Source organism: Myxocyprinus asiaticus, chromosome 3, assembly GCF_019703515.2.
Source record: "Myxocyprinus asiaticus isolate MX2 ecotype Aquarium Trade chromosome 3, UBuf_Myxa_2, whole genome shotgun sequence".
NCBI classification, from domain to species: domain Eukaryota; kingdom Metazoa; phylum Chordata; class Actinopteri; order Cypriniformes; family Catostomidae; genus Myxocyprinus; species Myxocyprinus asiaticus.
In genome coordinates, this window is record NC_059346.1 from 18,202,937 (window position 1) to 18,221,907 (window position 18,971).

The 18,971-nt window shown below is 35.8% G+C and overlaps 1 protein-coding gene across 1 annotated transcript; it reads left to right on the forward strand.

Moving 5' to 3' along the window:
* LOC127427267 (gap junction alpha-3 protein-like) lies at window positions 1-6,123 on the forward strand. Its single transcript, XM_051674761.1, has 2 exons — window positions 1-138; window positions 4,700-6,123. Exon 2 carries the CDS (start codon window positions 4,717-4,719, stop codon window positions 5,776-5,778), a length of 1,062 nt encoding a protein of 353 aa, XP_051530721.1. The 5' UTR covers window positions 1-138; window positions 4,700-4,716; the 3' UTR covers window positions 5,779-6,123.
* Window positions 6,124-18,971: the final 12,848 nt, after the last annotated feature.

The window sequence follows — 18,971 nt, forward strand, 5'->3', positions numbered from 1 at the left end:
TGGGTCAGTCTTCTCTTTCTATGAGGCAGTGGAGTACAGAAGAAAGTGTATGACAGAAGGCACGGCGCTCTGTGTAGACTCGTTGACGTGTGTATGTGTGTGTGAGGGGACTGCTCTCATTCTGGATATTTAAATAAGGTGAGTATCAATCTATAGAATCAAACAACCCAGCAACTCTCTCACATGCTAGTGAAACAATTCCACACATGGGCTTTAAACACATTTAGCGACAAGAGCACTGGCGCAGCATCTGTCAGACTGAAAGAGCAATATAATAACCTTTCATAGTTCTGTAATTTCACTCTCTCTTTTACTCTGTATCACTTCTAACAGTTTTTGATTTCTTTCAGCACATTCATTATTCTCTATTTCTATATTTAAGTATAACGGCAGATGATTGAAATGATCACATCTTAAGAAAGCAAAAGGGATTCTATATTTAATATTATGACTTATGTGATTGAATCATATATGACTGTGTGCAGGGGGTCAGTTTGGGGGGTCTGAGAGACACCAAGGCCCTTATAAAATCTATAAATAATAATAATAATAATAAAGTATAATAATAAAGTATCAACCTGCTACATTAAAGTTGCTGGTTGATACTTCGTTGAGTTTTCTTAATCTTATAAGAACAAAATTTCAATGTGATAACATTCACCACTCATCCATTTTGAAAAATGTTACATTACTTCTGTTTGGGGTCTCAGAGACCTCAGCTATAAAATATGTTTAAATGCAATTAATTTTCACGTGCAAAAATGTTCTGTTATTTTGATACTTATTAGCATTTGTATTCATTATTGTATTTTTTGACAATGTGTTTTTGCTGGTACAGATTGACCCCAAATAGCAGCAACATTTCTATACTGGATAGCAATCGTATTTCTTAAAAAAATAAAATACAATTATGGATACATTTTGTAATACAGTAGAGAGTTAAACGAGAGTTTATATAGAGTAATATCTGTCAGATGGGTTAGATTAGGTCAGTGGAAAATAAGGAATTTGAAAATAAAATAATAGGTTTAACACAGTGGGGTCTCTGGGACCAATCATGAGGGGTAAGAGGTTGTGTAAATTGGGTTTGTAATAATTTTGGGTTTACTGAGTTTTTGAGCAATAAAATGTCCTTTTAGTCTTGTAATAACACATTTATTAAGCAGCATTTGGGTATATTCTTGCTGATGCCTCTGTATGTAAGAGAGAGAGAGAGAGAGAGAGATAAACAGATCTGTTTGCTGATATGGCTTTTGGATGGTAGAATCTGGTGTTCAACTTGTAGTTTGGATTTAACATTTAGCTAAGACACATTACATGTGTACATATACAGATAAATTACTCTTTAGCTGGAAAGCTCTGAATAGATAGCATGTAATACAGGAAGTATGGAGTGTGTTAGAAGATCCTTATGTGTTTGAACTTGCGTGTGTGTTTGAATGTGCAGGGGTCGAGTATGTCCACCTGTTTCAGGTCATGCTCAGGCATGAGAACCTGCCAGTCAAACCAGCAGCACAAACACATCCCTCAAACCTGACAAAGAACCTTCAACAAACCCCTCTACTAGTATGTGTGTGTCAATTTATGCAGGACCTTCTTATGGAGCTGAATTTAAAGGTGAAGCATGTAATTTCTGAACCTCTAATGGCACCTCTAATGGTTTTCATACAAGCTTCACAAACACATTGCTGGTCTGCCATTCAACCAAACAGGTAGTCCTGCCCCAAACTCATGTCACTGGTTGAGACAATTTTGCTTTATCATGCAAACGAACAGAAGATCACTGTAGCACCACAGAGCCACACAGTGTTTACACTTTTTGGGGAAATCAACCAACAAATGGCTTACTTATAGTTGTATCTGTATTTTAAACTAGGATGGGAGAAAGTATTTTAAAGGGATAATTCACGGTGACTGAGACTAACATTCTGCCACAAAACATCCTTTTGTGTTCCACTAAAGAAAGAAAGTGAAATGGGTTTGGAACAACATGAAGATGAGTCAACGATAACAGAATTTTATTTTTGGATAGGCAATACCTTTAAAGGAATATTCTGGGATTAATACAAGTCAAGCTGAGTTGACAGCATTTGTGGCATAATGTTGATTACCACAAAAATTCATTTCGACTTGTCCCTTATTTTTTTTTATTTTTTTAAAAGGCAAAAATCTGGGTTACAGTGCAGCACTTACAATGGAAGTGAATAGTGCCAATTTTTGGAGAGTTTAAAGGCAGAAACGTGAAGCTTATAATTTTATAAAAGCACTTACAATAATTCTTCTGTTAAAACTCATGTATTTGAGCTGTAAAATTGAATTAAATAGTTATTTTTTACAGTCATTTTAGGGTTTGTTGACATTGCATCGTCATGGCAACAAATCTGTACAATTTGCTTTAACTTTACACAGAAAAGGTTAGTAAGCGATTTTATTACACTAAAATTATGTTAACACATATATTGTTTACGTTTTGTGGCTATAATTTTAAAACAGTAAGTATTATAACATTTATGGATTGGCTCCATTGACTTCCATTTTAAATGCCTCATTGGAACTCAGATTTTAGCTTCTTTTTTTTTTTTTTTTTTAAAGAAAAGGAGGAGCAAGTCAAAATAAATTTTTTGTGAATTTGGTTAATCATTTTGGGATTCCCAGATCTCAGTTTTATAGGTATTTACAGCTGCACCATCTGCTCTGTACTGTTTTTGGGAGTAGCTTACACCCCCCAAAGCAGCAGAAACTTTGGGAGAGGTGATTACTGCTTTTGGAAAAGGTCATGAGGCATCAGTGTATTACTCCCTGCTAATTCAGAGTTTGGGGGACGGAGCTTTAACTTCTACCTGTAATGTTTAATGTGTGTGTTCATGTATATCATGTCTTTTACTTTGTATTCTAGTTCCTGTTTCATGTCATGTGTTCCCTAGTCATGTGATGTCCTGTTTTCCCTCCATGTTCATGTGTCTTGTTTTCATTGGTTAATTTGTCTTGTTATCTTGTTATCAGTTCTCTCTATTCATTGGTCATCTTTGTCATGTGTTCTCCCATGTCTAGTATTTAAGCCCTCATGTTTTCCATTGTCCCTTGTCAGGTATTGTGTTTGATAACGTGTCATGCTAAGCCAAGTCCAAGTCCAAGTCCAAGTCCAAGTCCAAGTCCAAGTCCAAGTCCAAGTCCAAGTCCAAGTCCAAGTCCAAGTCCAAGTCAATGTTCATGTAAATTGTTCATGTTTATGTTTTGTTTAGTTCACATCTATAGTTAGGGTTTTGGATTTCACGACTGTAAATAAAACTGCACTTGGGTTCTTCAAGTCATCGTCTTCATCGTTGTCAGCGCCAGCCACTCGTTACACTATCAAGAGATTATGGGAGAAAGATTTGAACTTGGTATTGGAGGAGGGAGTGTGGGCTAGGATTCTAAAAAATGTCAAGTCTGCATCTAGAGATGCAAGGGTGTGCCTCATGCAATTCAAGATTTTACATAGATTCTGTTGGACCTGGGGGCCTGGGTAGCTCAGTGGTAAAATACGCTGGCTACCACCCCTGGAGTTCGCTAGTTCGCTAGTTCGAATCCCAGGGTGTGCTGAGTGACTCCAGCCAGGTCTCCTAAGCAACCAAATTGGCCCGGTTGCTAGGGAGGGTAGAGTCACATGGGGTAACCTCCTCGTGGTCGCTATAATGTGGTTTGTTCTCGGTGGGGCACATGGTGAATTGAGCGTGGTTGCCGCGGTGGATGGCGTGAAACCTCCACATGCGCTATGTCCCTGTGGCAACGCGCTCAACAAGCCATGTGATAAGCTGCACGGGTTGACTGTCTCAGACGCGGAGGCAACTGAGATTCGTCCTCTGCCACCCGGACTGAGGAACCAGAAGTTGGAGACACAGCCCATGTCTTCTGGGGGTGTGTTAAGATCCAAGATTTTTGGTTGAAGGTTCAGTTATTTGTGTGATGTTTTGGGCACTCAAATTTTACTTTGTATTTTGGGGCAATGGGGCGGTCATAAATGTGAGGGACAGATATATAAAAAATTGGGTTCTGACTAGTATTATGGTTGGCAGACAAATTATTTTAAGGGGTCGGAAGTCGGACAGAGTGCCATCATTTCCAGAGTGATGTGCGGAGATGGGGAGGGTGGCAGCATTTGAAGAAGGGTTATCTAGAAGACTGGGAAATTTGGTCTTGTTTGTGGGAAAGTGGGACAAATATCTGCAGTTTTTGGAGGGCTCTCGGGGAGGGACAGTGGAGAGAGAGGCATAGTTGTTAAGTGTGTGATTATTATATTTTATTTATTTATTTTTATTTATGTATTTTTTTTGTCTTTTTTCTTTTATTGATTTTAATTTATTTGTTTTATTTGTTTTTTTGTGTCTATAATCATGTGGGACCACTGGGGTGTTCTTGTGGGTGGGGTTGGGGATTAGGGGCAGGTAATAGAAGAGGTTAAGTACTGATTCTGTTTGTATATGTTTTGCTTTTATCTGTTTAATATATGAATCAATAAAATGTTAATCACAAAAAAAAAAAAATAAATAAATAAATAAAAAAAAATGGTTATCAATATTATGCCACAAATGCTGTCAATTGATCTGAACTTGTATTGAACACAGAATATTCCTTTAACATAAAAAAATTACACACATTCCCTTTAAAAAGCCAAGTATTAATATGTTTGTATGTGTTTATATGTTCGATGTTTGTGCAGGTGGGCACACAGCAGTAATGGGAGACTGGAGCTCTCTTGGGAAGCTTTTGGAAAGCGCCCAAGAACACTCCACGGTGGTAGGGAAAGTCTGGCTTACCGTCCTCTTCATCTTCCGTATCCTAGTGCTTGGTACTGCTGCAGAGAATGTTTGGGGTGACGAGCAGTCTGGCTTCACATGTGATACCAAGCAGCCTGGTTGTCAGAATGTTTGTTACGACAAAACTTTCCCAATCTCTCACATCCGATTCTGGGTGATGCAGATCATCTTTGTGTCCACCCCAACGCTGATCTACCTGGGCCACATCTTTCACCTGGTGCGTATGGAGCAGAAGCATAAATGCAATCAGCCAAGCGGGACGGACAAACAGGCCCTGATCAGTACCAAAGCTGGAAAGAGTCCTGTTCGGGATGAGCAGGGGAAGATTCGTCTGCAGGGCGTCTTGCTACGCACATATGTCTTCAACATAATCTTCAAAACACTGTTTGAAGTGGGCTTTATTGTGGCACAGTACTTCCTGTATGGATTTGAGCTAAAGCCACTGTACACCTGCAATAGGTGGCCCTGCCCCAACACCGTCAACTGCTACATCTCACGACCGACAGAGAAAACCATCTTCATAATTTTCATGCTAGCCGTGGCCTGCTTGTCTCTGCTGCTCAACCTGGTGGAGATGTATCACCTGGGCTTCACCAAGTGCCGACAGGGTCTTCGATACAGACACTCTCATTCCGTCTGTGACACTGAATCTAAAACGGCCAGTGAGGATGCCATGGTTTCTTTTGTGCCAAACTACCCATATTTTCACCCCCACTCACCTCCCTCTGCCCCCTTCCCCACCGAGCCCCACTTCAACCTCTCAGAACCGGATGGAACCTTCCCGCCCCATGGCAGCCGCTCCGTCTACAAGCAGAACCGGGAGAACATGGCTGTAGAGCGCAGTGGCAAGCCTGACACAGAAGTCAAGACCAACAAAAACTCCAACTCCGCACCTGGATCCCCTGTAAGCCAGCAACGCAGGCCTAGCCATTCAAATCGCTATAGCAGCAATAAGACTAGGCTGGATGACCTCAAAATCTGATCAGAAGGAAAAGAGACTCCATTTTCTGATTCACGGCTTTCCCATTCTGAAGGCATGGGAAATACACTCTCGTGGACACATGCATTTTTAGCACCCAAGGTGTGATGAAAAGTGTTATTTAGAGTGAAGTGAGATTCAGAGAAGAATTGGTGTATTGCCTTACTTTAATCAGGACTTTTGTGAAATGGAATGTTGCAATGTGAGAAATCTAAATTAGTTAACCTTACTTAGAAAAAAACATGCAAACCGATTGCCTTAAAAAATCTAAGTAAATGTACTTATATGGCTTAATTATTTAAGAACAGTTTACTAGTTACAAGTAAAATGAACTCATCTATGACTAAAGTATTGTTGTTTTTATTAAAATATTTAAATTGAGTTATAGCACGTCTTATACAATACAAGGGAAATTATGACTGGACTCTCGGTTAGCCATTTAGCACACTGGATTATTCTCAGTACTTTTTAGTGCACGTAAATCTACACTTTTGTAAAGTACAATTGAGTACAGAAGAATTAATAAATTTAACAGGCTCCAAGTTCACCAGAAGTAACACTAATCACCCTAATGGTGACTTCAGACAAATCACAACTAACAACCAGCTACAACAAAACAACAATAGCCATAAGAATTAAAACTACATACATTGTTAAATAACAATGATTATTTTTCTACATAAGTTCCCTTGTCTTGACCAAACATTCATAATTTATTCAAGCGCAAGAGCTTATGAGTATTCCACACAGCGCAATTTTGTACTTGATCATTTTGAGTTAGTAGTACTCGAAACCAAAGTTTAAAGAACATATACACTACCGGTCAAAAGTTTTGAAACACTAATTCTTTATTATAATTTTTTTTTCTCCACATTTTAGAATAATAGTAAAGTCATCAAAACTATGGAATAACATAAATGGAACTATGGGAATTATTTTGTGACTAAACAAAATCCAAAATAAATCAAAACTGTGTTATATTTTAGCATCTTCAATGTAGTCACCCTTTGCCTAGAATTTGCAGACATGTACTCTTGACATTTTCTCAAACAGCTTCTTGAGGTATCACCCTGGGATGCTTTTTAAACAGTATTGAAGGAGTTCCCATCTATGTTGGGCACTTATTGGCTGCTTTTCTTTATTATTTGGTCCAAGTCATCAATTTCAAAAACGTTTTTATTTATTTATTTATTTATTTATTTTTATTACATTTTAGTTTTATAATTAAATTACTATGGTGGTACAATTATATTTTTGTCTACAAAACTAATTTCAAACATTTAAGCATACGCCTTCAGATCAAAAGATTTTTAACATCATGAGAAACATTTAAGTCAAGTGCTTCAAAACTTTTGACCTGTAGTGTATATTTGAGTCATGATTCCAAAATGTGACATTTCAAGTACTGTTTAATTAGAACCACTTGATTGTTTTTCTTAATGACAACTTTAGGGTTTAAAGAGTAATGGTAACTTAATTAAAACTAATAAATTGTAAAAAATAAAGCTTAAATTGAGTCAACATTTATTTTTTTTTTACATTTGAGATAGCTATTAGTATTTATCGTGTGGATTATACTTTCAAATTATTAAAAAAATGCTTTCATTTACCAGCAATAAAACACTTAGGAGACCTATGGGTAAAATGTGAATGTTGGATGTTGAAATTTTGCAGTGTTTGCAATTGGTCTGAAGTGTAATTGCTGCCATGGAAACTGACTCAATTCCTTTAGAAACAATCAGTGAAGAAAAACTGATTAATTTAATTTGTCTCACATTTTAAAAGAGTGTATGTAATTTCCAGTTCTGGAAAAGCTTACAAAGTAATTAGTTACTATAATCTGATTACTTTGTATTCAAAAAGTAGTGCAATGCATTACATTTTAAATTACTGTAATCAGATTACAGTTACTGATTTTCAAAGTTAATTACTTTTAAGTACATCACTTGGGTTACACATATTTCTAAAATAATATTATTTATGTAGAAACCATTTAAAACATTTTCATACGTACACCTGTTTGTTTCTGTGACAGCTGAAGGCATAACGACTGTGAAAAAGGAGGAAATATAGACATTATTTTGAAATCATTGAGCGGAAAAACAAACTATTCTGTGAAAATTGTTTTAGAAAGTAACTTAAAAGCAAACTAATTTGTAATGTGATTATTTTCCCCATGAAGTAATTGGTAAAGTAATTTGAAGAAAATTTTAGAGAAGATATAAGTCATTTGTGGTGGATTACTAGTTTTGAGCAATTTATCCAACACTGGTAATTTCTGCGCCACTAGCATCATGAAAAAAGAATTGTAAAAATAATTATTATTTTCAACAGATGGTCTCACCCCAAATTCATGCAATTGGTTGAGCCAGTGTTGCTGTGTCTGGTTGATCTGAATGGTCAAACAAAGTAATGTATTTATGGTGCTACAGTGTTTAAACCTTTCAGGGATATCATCCTACAAATGGCTTCCTTATAGGTGCCTCTGTATAACTGTATAAAGCTGGGACAGAAACAATTATAAAAAAATAAATAAAAAACAACACACTTTAGTTTTAAATATCTTTTACACAACAACCTGACACACACATACACAGTGTCAAATACCAGTTATTTTTATTTTCAATGAGATTTTAGATTAAGAACAGAATTTCAGATTGTTAATATTTGAAGATTTGAGCTGAAATGAATCAAATCTAATGCACACATATGGAAGGTATGGACTTCAGTTCTGATAATCTTAACCTGAGGTTCACAGCATCATCAGTGTGTGTCTATGGTCAGTTTAAAACTCTTTAGCCAGAGATCCACCACTGTACAAATTTACTGTCCACACATTCTCAGCATGTAAACATGATTCATATAAACTTAAGTTGTTATGTGTGTGTGTTCACTTCTTAAATAAACACTGGAGTCTATTCTAAGAAGACTGAAACAAGTACCCAGAGACACTCTGTATATGCGTGTGTGTTCAGAGTGAAACCTGAGACAGTTCTGGCAGACGAATGGGAAGGAACACTGATTGGCTAAATCCGTTTCATTAGGCAAGAGTGCAGATTGGCTCAAAAGTTCTGAATTGGCCAAAAACTTCCCAGCATAATTCCACATACATTAGAGAGTGTGACAGGGCAATAATACACTTTTATGGTCTCTCTATCTCTGTTCCAAAACCTAGTGAGCTGCCTTGATTTCTACATGGGCAGATACCTTCTAAAGCTCATCCTAGATTATATGGAACCTTATAAGTGACTGGTTTGCAATGCTCTTTTCTGACAGCAACTCTGTTAACTGTCAAATATTGTCCACACAATTGTGTCCTCATGTAAAATGCAAGAGACTACACTAACGTTCATAGTTGATTAAATAAAGCATGATGTTAACAGGTTGCTAAGCTCAAATGACTTAATAATTAAATATGCATACAGAATGCACACAAATATTTGGTGAAATGGTGCATGCTTAATGAAAGGTAACAATTTTCTATCAATACATTTTAGTAGGTATAATGTATTTAAAATGAAAATGTAAAAACAAATTTGACTGAGCTTGTTGCAGTCCATTCTACAATGGCCTTATCTGCAAAGGATACATAAAATGTAGTACATGACTTGTATTATACATAAAAAATTGGCATATGTTCATGTACTACAAAGTCAGAGAAGGATGGGTCTGGTTCCACTCAAGGTTTTTCCCCTCCATTAACTCAACATCTTATGGCGTTTTTCTTTGCCACAGTTGCCTTTGGCTTGCTCACTTGGGGTTCAAAGAATTTAGGAATGATTGTCTATTAAGCTGTCAGAAATTTTTATGACATTACAGTATTATTTTTTTGTAAAGCTGCTTTTGAAATTATGTGTATTATCAAAAAGCACTATACAAATAAAAATGACGACTTTTAGCACACATTTTATGATGCCTAAAAATGTTGCCTTGTTTGGTAGCTTACTATATTTTGGAACGGAGCATTTCTCTCACATTCCATAAGCCACATGACTCATTGAAAGTGCTGCCACAGTTTTCAGGGTCCGAGGTCATGTGAGCTATGCCAGTGTGACCTCAACCTTTTTCATGGATCACTGTGGAGTCTCCACAGTACAGTCAGCACAATGACCTAGGTATCTGAATTGAAATAGTTTTTTCATGCAGTGTGACATGCTTTAATCCAAAATAAACTATTTTAAACATATGTTGCAAATTCTTTTATAATTATTATTATGCATGCAAAGACTACATGGAGTATATGTACTTTTAAAATGTCACTATACTTCAAAAAACACTTTCCCTTATTATTGCATATTTTAACTTAAAATGTTGATGTTGACAAAGAACTCCATGGGCATGTTATGTGTCAACTACTCACCTATGAAACTTAGCTGAATCTGACCACAGCAGGTGCCTGTCTGCATGTCTGGAGTCCAGATTGATTACAACAGCAGCCTGCCTGTCCAGCTGCTGTTAGGGTAGATCAAACTATTGACAGCTCTGTGGTCAATCTGCTCTGATTGTTCTCATGCCAGGAGGCTTAATGTGTTTTGCTGAATTAAGGCATGTTCCTACATGAACATCCTTGTTAGTCCTGGAACAACATACGCTCCAATAAATGCTTCAGAATTTAGGGTTATGTTTAGGGTTAGGTCTGGCCCGACTGGGGCTAGGGGCTTGAACACAAATTCTTCAAATACTTGTCAATCTATCTTTGCTAAATCAGGTTGTGTTTCTTGCCTGATACATTCAGATATAACAATAAATGTATACAATTTTATCAGTCCAAATACTTCCTTTTTTATATACAATGGCAGGAAGTTTGGCCACATATTTTCAAATGGATCAGCATGAGGATCATTCGATATAGTAGTCCTCTCCAAAGGCATGACTACAAAAATATTTATGTGATCTATTCTCTTGTCACTCTTTAATTAAAAAAAGAAAATAAAAAGCAGCTGGATGCATAGTTTCAGCTACATCTGTTTCATTGAAGCCTCTTTCAAGTCGTCATTTTTATTTGTATAGCTGTTTCACAACATACATTGTTTCAAAGAAGCTTTACAGAAAATTATGCTATAACAGAAAATGCTGAAATGTCTTAAAAGTCCTCATTGTGCGGTTTAAATGAATAAAGCGATTTAATTCATGCATTAAAACATTATTGTCTTTAGGCCCCAGTGAGCAAGATAATGTCAACTGTGGCAAAGAGCACAAAACTCCATAAGATGTTAGTTAACAGAAAAAAATAACCTTGGGAGAAACCTTGCACAGCTGGGGAAGCCAGTTCCCCTCTGGCTAAAGCATGAATATAATGCCAATATTAGTTATCTGTGTAGTAATATTTAATATATTTAGTAATGGTGGGCAATGTTTACAACTAAAGGATTTTGTATGAATTGTAAGATTAATGATTAAGGGTCTTTGAAGTCCATCCCGAATTGACTGCCTAAGTGCGTGTAGATGAAGTGTTCTTTTTATTTGACTGATGAAGGCTTTAGTTGCCATAAATGTATTGTCTGTGTATTTTGTTTTAAGAGAGTGCAGTCTATCCTATGACCAAGATGATGCTGGCACAGGTCAGCAAGATGGGCCTAGTAGTCCGACTTGAAGCCTGTGGCAGTTCATTTCCGGTGAAATCCATCCTAAATCCGAGGTGCAGGCAGTAGCCAGTGAAGTATCCCTTGTTATACGGCTGGAGTTGGCAGCAGTACAACCTCTGAAGTCAATCATAGTAGACTGATGTGATGCAGACAGTGATCATCGAAGCATCCCTCACTGTCTGGTTGGCAGAGGCTGCAGTTAGTAGTCATCGCTCAGCGACACATAGCGGTGGGAGTGAGACATCGTGCTGGACCGGAGCTGGATCTGGCAGACTCTAGTAACCTCAGGATATGTGTCCCGAGGTTGAGACAGGGAAACAAAAAGAACGCTAAAAAACAGAGTAGATGCCATTCACTTTAAAGCAGTGTGATATGAGAAGTGTTTCCGGTTCCGGCAGACCTGACAAATGCAACATACAGTTACTACAGGTTGAGGGATAAATTTGGTGTATGCCTGGCTGAAGAGATGAGTCTTTAGGGATGTCCCGATACCATTTTTTTTTTAGAACAAGTACGAGTACCGATACTTTCTTTCTGATACTCGCCGATACTGAGTACGATACCTGTTTTTTTTTTTTTCTGAAATCCTTATCAACAGATTATTTACATTTTATGATCAAAATGAATGAATTAAAACTTTAATCAAATGAAAATATAACAATAATATTGTATAATTTTTTATCAAATGAAGTGCTTATATACAGAACCTCACAGCACAATCCAAACTACAGCACTGGAGATATATTTTTTCAAATAAAGTGATGCATAACAAAGCATAACAGATATTGCTTAAATATAATACAATTACCATTTGTTTATTATTATTATTATTAGTAGTAGTAGTAATACAGTGAATATTACATAACTTTACAATAGTGATATATTTCTGTCATACTTTTTTTTTTTCATTTAGATTGAGCTTGTAATTTGACTGAGCTTTTATTTAAAAGTGTTTCTATGTGATGACGGTAGCTTTTCAGTCTGAAAAATCTGGAAGCTATGTGACTCAAAGTGATTATTAAACTGCAAAAGCCTGCTATTTAATTAAACAAGTATGTACTCTGTATGTGACTCGTGCTACAAAGTGAATTTGCACTCTTTTCGCTGTCATCTGCAACAAACAGAAAGCTTCAATGCTCATGATGGTGTTTTCCCAGTATGAGCCAAGGAGGATCTTAAAAATGTACTGTATGTGTGGTGCAGCCGGCGTTGGCACAGCACTGTCTCCACACATTCACTAGTGCTCTGCTCACATTTGAAACATGCTGCACATGCAAAGTAAACTATATATTTATCTCATTAAACTGCAGCTTTTGCGATTAAATAATCTCACTAGGCCATGGCGTGATTAGAATTTGTGTGCTGACTGTTTACGTAATGACATTTGTGTGTCAGATTGTATTGGTTTTTGGGATCTGAGCATTTTTACGAGCACAAGTACAAGTACAAGAGTGTGATATCGGACCTGATTCCGATACCAGTATCGGTATCAGGACATCCCTAGTCTTTAGTTTAGACTTAAACTGAGGGAGTGTGTCTGAGTCCCAAACCATGCTAGGAAGACTATTCCATAGTTTAAGAGCCAAATAGGAAAAGGAACTAACTTCTTTTGCGGATTTTGATATTCTAGGTATTAATAACAGGCCAAAAGTTTGCAATCATAGGGAAAGTGATGGATTACAGCATGATGTAAGGTTTCTTAAGTACTTAGGAGCTAGATAATTCCAAGCTTTGTAATAATTAGCAGAATTTTAAAATGTAAATGAAACTTAACAGGTAGCCAATGTAGTGACAATAAAACTGGGCTAATATGATCATATTTCTTGGTTCTCGTCAGCACTCTGCATTTTGAACTAACTGATGCTTATTTATGGAAACTGCGGGACATCCTCCCAGTAATGCATTACAATAATCTAGTCTTGAGGTCATGAATGCATGAATTATTTTTTTGGCATCAGAAACAGAGAGCATGTGTTGTAACTTAGCAATATTTCTGAGGTGGAAGTATGCTGTGCTATAAACATTGGAAATGTGATTTTCAAAAACCAAATTGCTATTAAACATAACACCCACATTTTTAACTGTATATGATATCCAACAATACAAAACACTGAGCAATAATATTATTAATGTAAGCAGGATCCAAACTATTTTTTTTTTGTCTTAAAGGAATGTACAGAGGTGGGTAGTGATGCACTGCATTTACCTGAGTAACTTTTTGGAAAAACTTTTACTTTTAGAGTAGGTTTAAAAGTGGGTACTTCTTATTCTCAGTCAAGTAAATTTCTAATGAATTTTTTTTACTTTTACTTCTTTACAATGGGTGGCGTTCCTGTTGTTACATTACTGGGTTTAATTTTAATTAATGTGTAATTTATTGAGAGATTATTGAATGGGATTTTTACGAGAGCGGAAGTTCACACAGCTGTGCGCGCTGTCACAGACTGTCACTCAAGTCATCAGTGCTGCAGCATCAAACTCTTCAAAGTGAAACAATTTCTTCTCTCCGCACAGTGAAAAAAAGAATAGTTTCGTCATGCAGTGCCTTCATTTAACACCAAGACAAGTTGATATTTCATGATTAAAATCACAGCTCCAACTTAAGGCAGTACGCTGAGGTAAGTTTTGGCTCTGATGCTAACACAGACTTTTCTGTGTGAATGTGATGGTAATTTTCAGGGTGATTCTGTAACTGGGCTCTTATGACATCCAGTGTACATTTTTAAATCAGTGCAGCAATATATAAGTGCGCTTTGTCCCGCATGTCATGAGCAGTATTTACTAATTTTTGGGATGTGCGGACGCGAGGTGATCATATGGCGAAAAGTGTGGCTGTGTCCGAAATCGTTCACTCGTTCACTATTTCCTATATAGTGAATGGCAGATAGTGCACTATATCTCAGCAGTGAGTGAACGAAATGAGTGAGTGAATTCAGACGCTGACACAGAAACAACATCACATATGAACTTTTAAAATACTTGGGCCTTACTTGGTATTCTTATGAAAAAATATATTAATACAATAAATCTTCATTCTGTTTGTCATTTTTAATATATACTGTGTGTTAATATAAAGAGTAAACACATTTGATCAAATAAAGAGTACATTTTAAAATGTATCTGTATGTTTTGCCTCTCTATATGTTATTATGTTATTCTAATCAACTAATGAATTGTCAAAAAGTAATTTAATACATTCAGCATGAAAGAAAACATTGCAGGAGTGAAGGAAGCAGTAAACTCCCAGCTCGTACGTCTTCCCCGTGGTGGATTGTGGGCAATTAACCATCGTCAAGTATACATCAAATGTACACTTGAAATTAGAGTGCATTGTGGGTAATAATTAGTGAACAAAAGTAAGGAACGAGTATCTCACTCAGAATTCAAACAATCCTACAAAATGGCAGACACTCGAAATAGTGCACTATATAGTGGATAGGGGGCGGTTTCAGACACAGCGAGTGTTCAACGACCAGGGTTCGTGCCCTACGCACTAGGCTGTGTACTCTGCATTTAGAAAGCAGTGGTACTGCCGTACAGAACTAATGATCTAAATACTTTCAACATTGAAAACTGTAACTACACTGAAATAAGAATCCACGCAGGACTTTAAAAGCTATGAAATAGCTAAAGAAGGCATTAATAAAGAATGATCTTGCTTTGGTTTATATTTCAGCATTATATATAATGTCCCTGTGGGACATTTTCATGTTTTCACCATAATAATTACTAGAACTGTTTCAAAACCTCTCTTACTGACAAATTCATCCAGATCTGATAAGAGCCCTTAAAGAGATAGTTCACCCAAAAATAAAAAAATATCATTATTTACTCACCCTCATGCCACCCCAGATGTGTATGACTTTCTTTCTTCTGCTTAACTCAAATGAAGATTTTTAGAAGAATTTCTCAGCTCTGTAGGTCCATACAATGCAAGTGAATGGGTAGCAACATTTTAAAGCTAAACAAAATCACATAAGTCAGCATGAAAGTAATCAATAAGACTCCAGTGATTAAACCAATATCTTCAGAAGCGATGTGATAGGTGTGGATGAGAAACAGATCACCTTCTCATTCTTCTTCTTGCGTTTTTGGTGATTCACATTCTCTGCATATCGCCCCTGCTGTCTAGCAAAAAATGACAAATATTGATCTGTTTCTCACCCACACCTATCACATCACTTCAGAAGATATGGATTTAACTACTGGAGTCTTATGGATTACTTTTATGCTGCCTTTATGTGCTTTTTGGAGCATCACAATTTTGGCCAAAAGAGCTAAAATATTCTTCTAAAAATCTTAATTTGTGTTCTGCAGAAGAAAGGAAGTCATGTATTTTCATTTTTGGGTAAACTACCCCTTTAAAGTGATAGCTCAGCCATAATTTAATATTCTGTCATCATTTCCCTACCCTCATGTTGTTCCAAACCAGTGTGATGCTTTGCATTATGTGTAACACAAAATATGTTAGACTATTAGGGACTGACAGTCTCGCTCACCATTCACTTTCAAAATATGGAGAAAAAAAAAATCCACTGAAAGTAAATAGTGACTCAGGCAAACATTCTGTCTAATATCTACTTCGTGTTGCATGGAAGAAAGAAAGTCATATGGGTTTGGAACAACATGATGGTGAATGATGACAGAATTTCCATTATTTATAATAATAATTCTGTAATACATGTTAAATGTGTATTATGTAATGGAATATAGGGGAGTTAACGTCTATTATGTCATTTGTGAAAGTAATGAGTTACTCACTACTTGAGTACTCTTTTAATTGGATACTTTCTTACTCTTACTCAAGTAATTATGTTAGTACTTTTACTTCTACTTGAGTAATTTTTTTTTTTTTTTTTTAAGTAATTGTACTTTTACTTGAGTATAGTTTTGGGCTATCTACCCACCTCTGGGAATGTATTAGGGTGTATGTCATATTCAGTACCCCACAAGGGTATTAATTGTATTTTAATTTGTTTCGGAGAGTGTCTTCATATTTAATACATGAGAAAATTAGATCCTTTCTTAGATTTCATTTCTTCATTCATTTTATTTCATTGACATTACTGATACATTTCCATAATGTGACAGTTCATGAGGCACAAACAGATTATAACAAATATCTGAATCTTTTAGACAAAAAACAAAAATAAAAATGACCACACTATTACCTTGCAGTATTTGTGAACAGCAGATGTTCAGCAAGAACAGCAAGTGAGTGACTCAGAGAACATGGAACACTGGTAATTTAACTTCCACTGTAATCTTCTGAAAGGTGCTGAGCAGATGTTTCTGTTGCTGGGTGTGTGTCCTAGAAACAGGAACTCTGGCAAAAATAAGCATCTTCCTTAGTTTAAATTTTACCAACCAATAAAACGGAAAATACACACTATGGCATCCAATACTCTGAGGTGCCTTTTAACTTTAGAAGAACAAAACTACTTCATTACTCTCAGAATTAACAACTTTGTTTAGCTGGTGTAAGCTAGACAGCTTTAAACAGAATAACCACAGAATTAAACAAAACATCCATTTCTCTCATAAACATTTGTGCATTCATCACCAAAAGCTCTCAGCATTTACACAAAGTTCAAAATTCAGAACATCACTACATATTCATTGGTCCTTTTAAAGCGTCATACATCTCTTAATTTGATTGGTCAAGCAAATCATCACTTAATGTTCCTTACAGGTTTGGTTACTTAAATTGTGATAGCTATATTATTTTTTGGATATAATAGATAGTGCTATAATTTGACATATTTCCCTTGCTAAAATATTTCAGTGTGTACTGTACGGCCTTAAAGGAATATTCCAGGTTTAATGCAAGTTAAGATCAATCGACAGCATTTGTGGCAAAATGTTGATTAACACAATTTATTTGACTTGGTCTTTTTCTTTAGAAAAAAAGCAAAAATCAAGGTTACAATGAGGCACTTACAATGGAAGTGAATGGGGCCAATTTTTAAAGTGTTTAAAGGCAGAAATATGAAGCTTGGAATTTTATAAAACCACTTACATTCATTCTTCTGTTAAAAGCTGTGTATTATTTGAGCTGTAAATTTAAATCATCATTTTAAATCGTTAAATGGTCGTTTTATGGTTTACAGCATTACGTCATCATAGCAACAAAGTTGTAAAATTGGCTATAATTTTACACAGAAATGTAAGCGAATTTATCACACTAAAATCATGTTAACACATATTTTGGTTACGTCTTGTGGCTATACTTTTGAAACAGTGAGTATTTTAAAGTTTATGGATTGGCCCCATTTACTTCCATTGTAAGTGCCTCACGGGAACACATACTTTTTTTTAAGAAAAGGAGTGGCAAGTCAAATGTAATTTTGTGGCAATCAACATTATGCCATAAATGCTGTCGATTGAGTTTAACTTGTATTGAACCCAGAATAATCCTTTAATTCTTTTAAAGTGTATAATAATGTGTAAAACATATCCTGCTTGTTCAAATATGATATTTGGAAATTATGCTAAATGTTTACTATTAACTATCTGACCATTAATGACGGAAAAGATTAAATAATTTTTGTTGAATGGAAGCACTTGTGATATTTGTACTGAAGACCTGAATCCAAAACGAATAAGGCATAAACCACAGATTTCGGTTTGTACAAACAAACACAAACACATTCAGTGACTCAGAAACAAACATCTATAATGTAGAACCAAGCTGGTGCAGACCTTGAATGCAGTGGAATCTGATTTCAGCTAAGTGGGAGGAGTTAATGTGCTAAGCCCTGACTTTACAGGCATTTCTAAACAACCCTCAGAAGCAAGAACAACTATGAAGATATTTGAAGATGGTAATTAAAGTAAGGCGCCATTTGTGTCAATTTTCAAATTAAATAGCTCTATAATTAGGAGTTCAACAGCATAGTATTTTGAAAAAATAATCTCTCCCTTTAGTGGTGACTGTATTTCCTATATGTGCGTATGTGTGCTAGGTCAGGCTGGGAAAGAGGGACAGGCGCTGTGCATTTGCGTATAAGCTCGAGGAGTGTTCTGATGTTCCTTAATGAAGCCTGAAACACTCTATAACATGCCATCATCCCAAATCACACCTACTGTTTATATCACATCATAAAAATTCATACCCATCTATATTACATCATAATGCCCAACAGCTGTGACATATATTACAACATAATAGTTCATACTAATAATCTATATTATATCATAATACCTGTACCAATCATCTATATATATGTTATACCAATCATCTATATTACAACTTGATACAGCTAACACTAATCATTTACATTACACCACAATACCTCACACCTTCCATCTGAAATACATCACTATTACACCTGAAATTTGTTTAATAACTGAAACAGTCAGTTTATAATTCAGTAACACTTTACAATAAGGTTGTACATGTTAACATTAATTAACGCAATAGTTAAACTTCCAATGAACTTTACTTTTCCAGCATTTATTAATCTTGGTTAATGTTAATTTGCATTATAATGTTAATCACACATGCATTATTAACATTTAAAGCTGTATATGCATTATGAACTAACAATGAACAATAGTATATTTATAAATCAACATTCACAAGGATATATAAATGCTGTAAGGAAATAT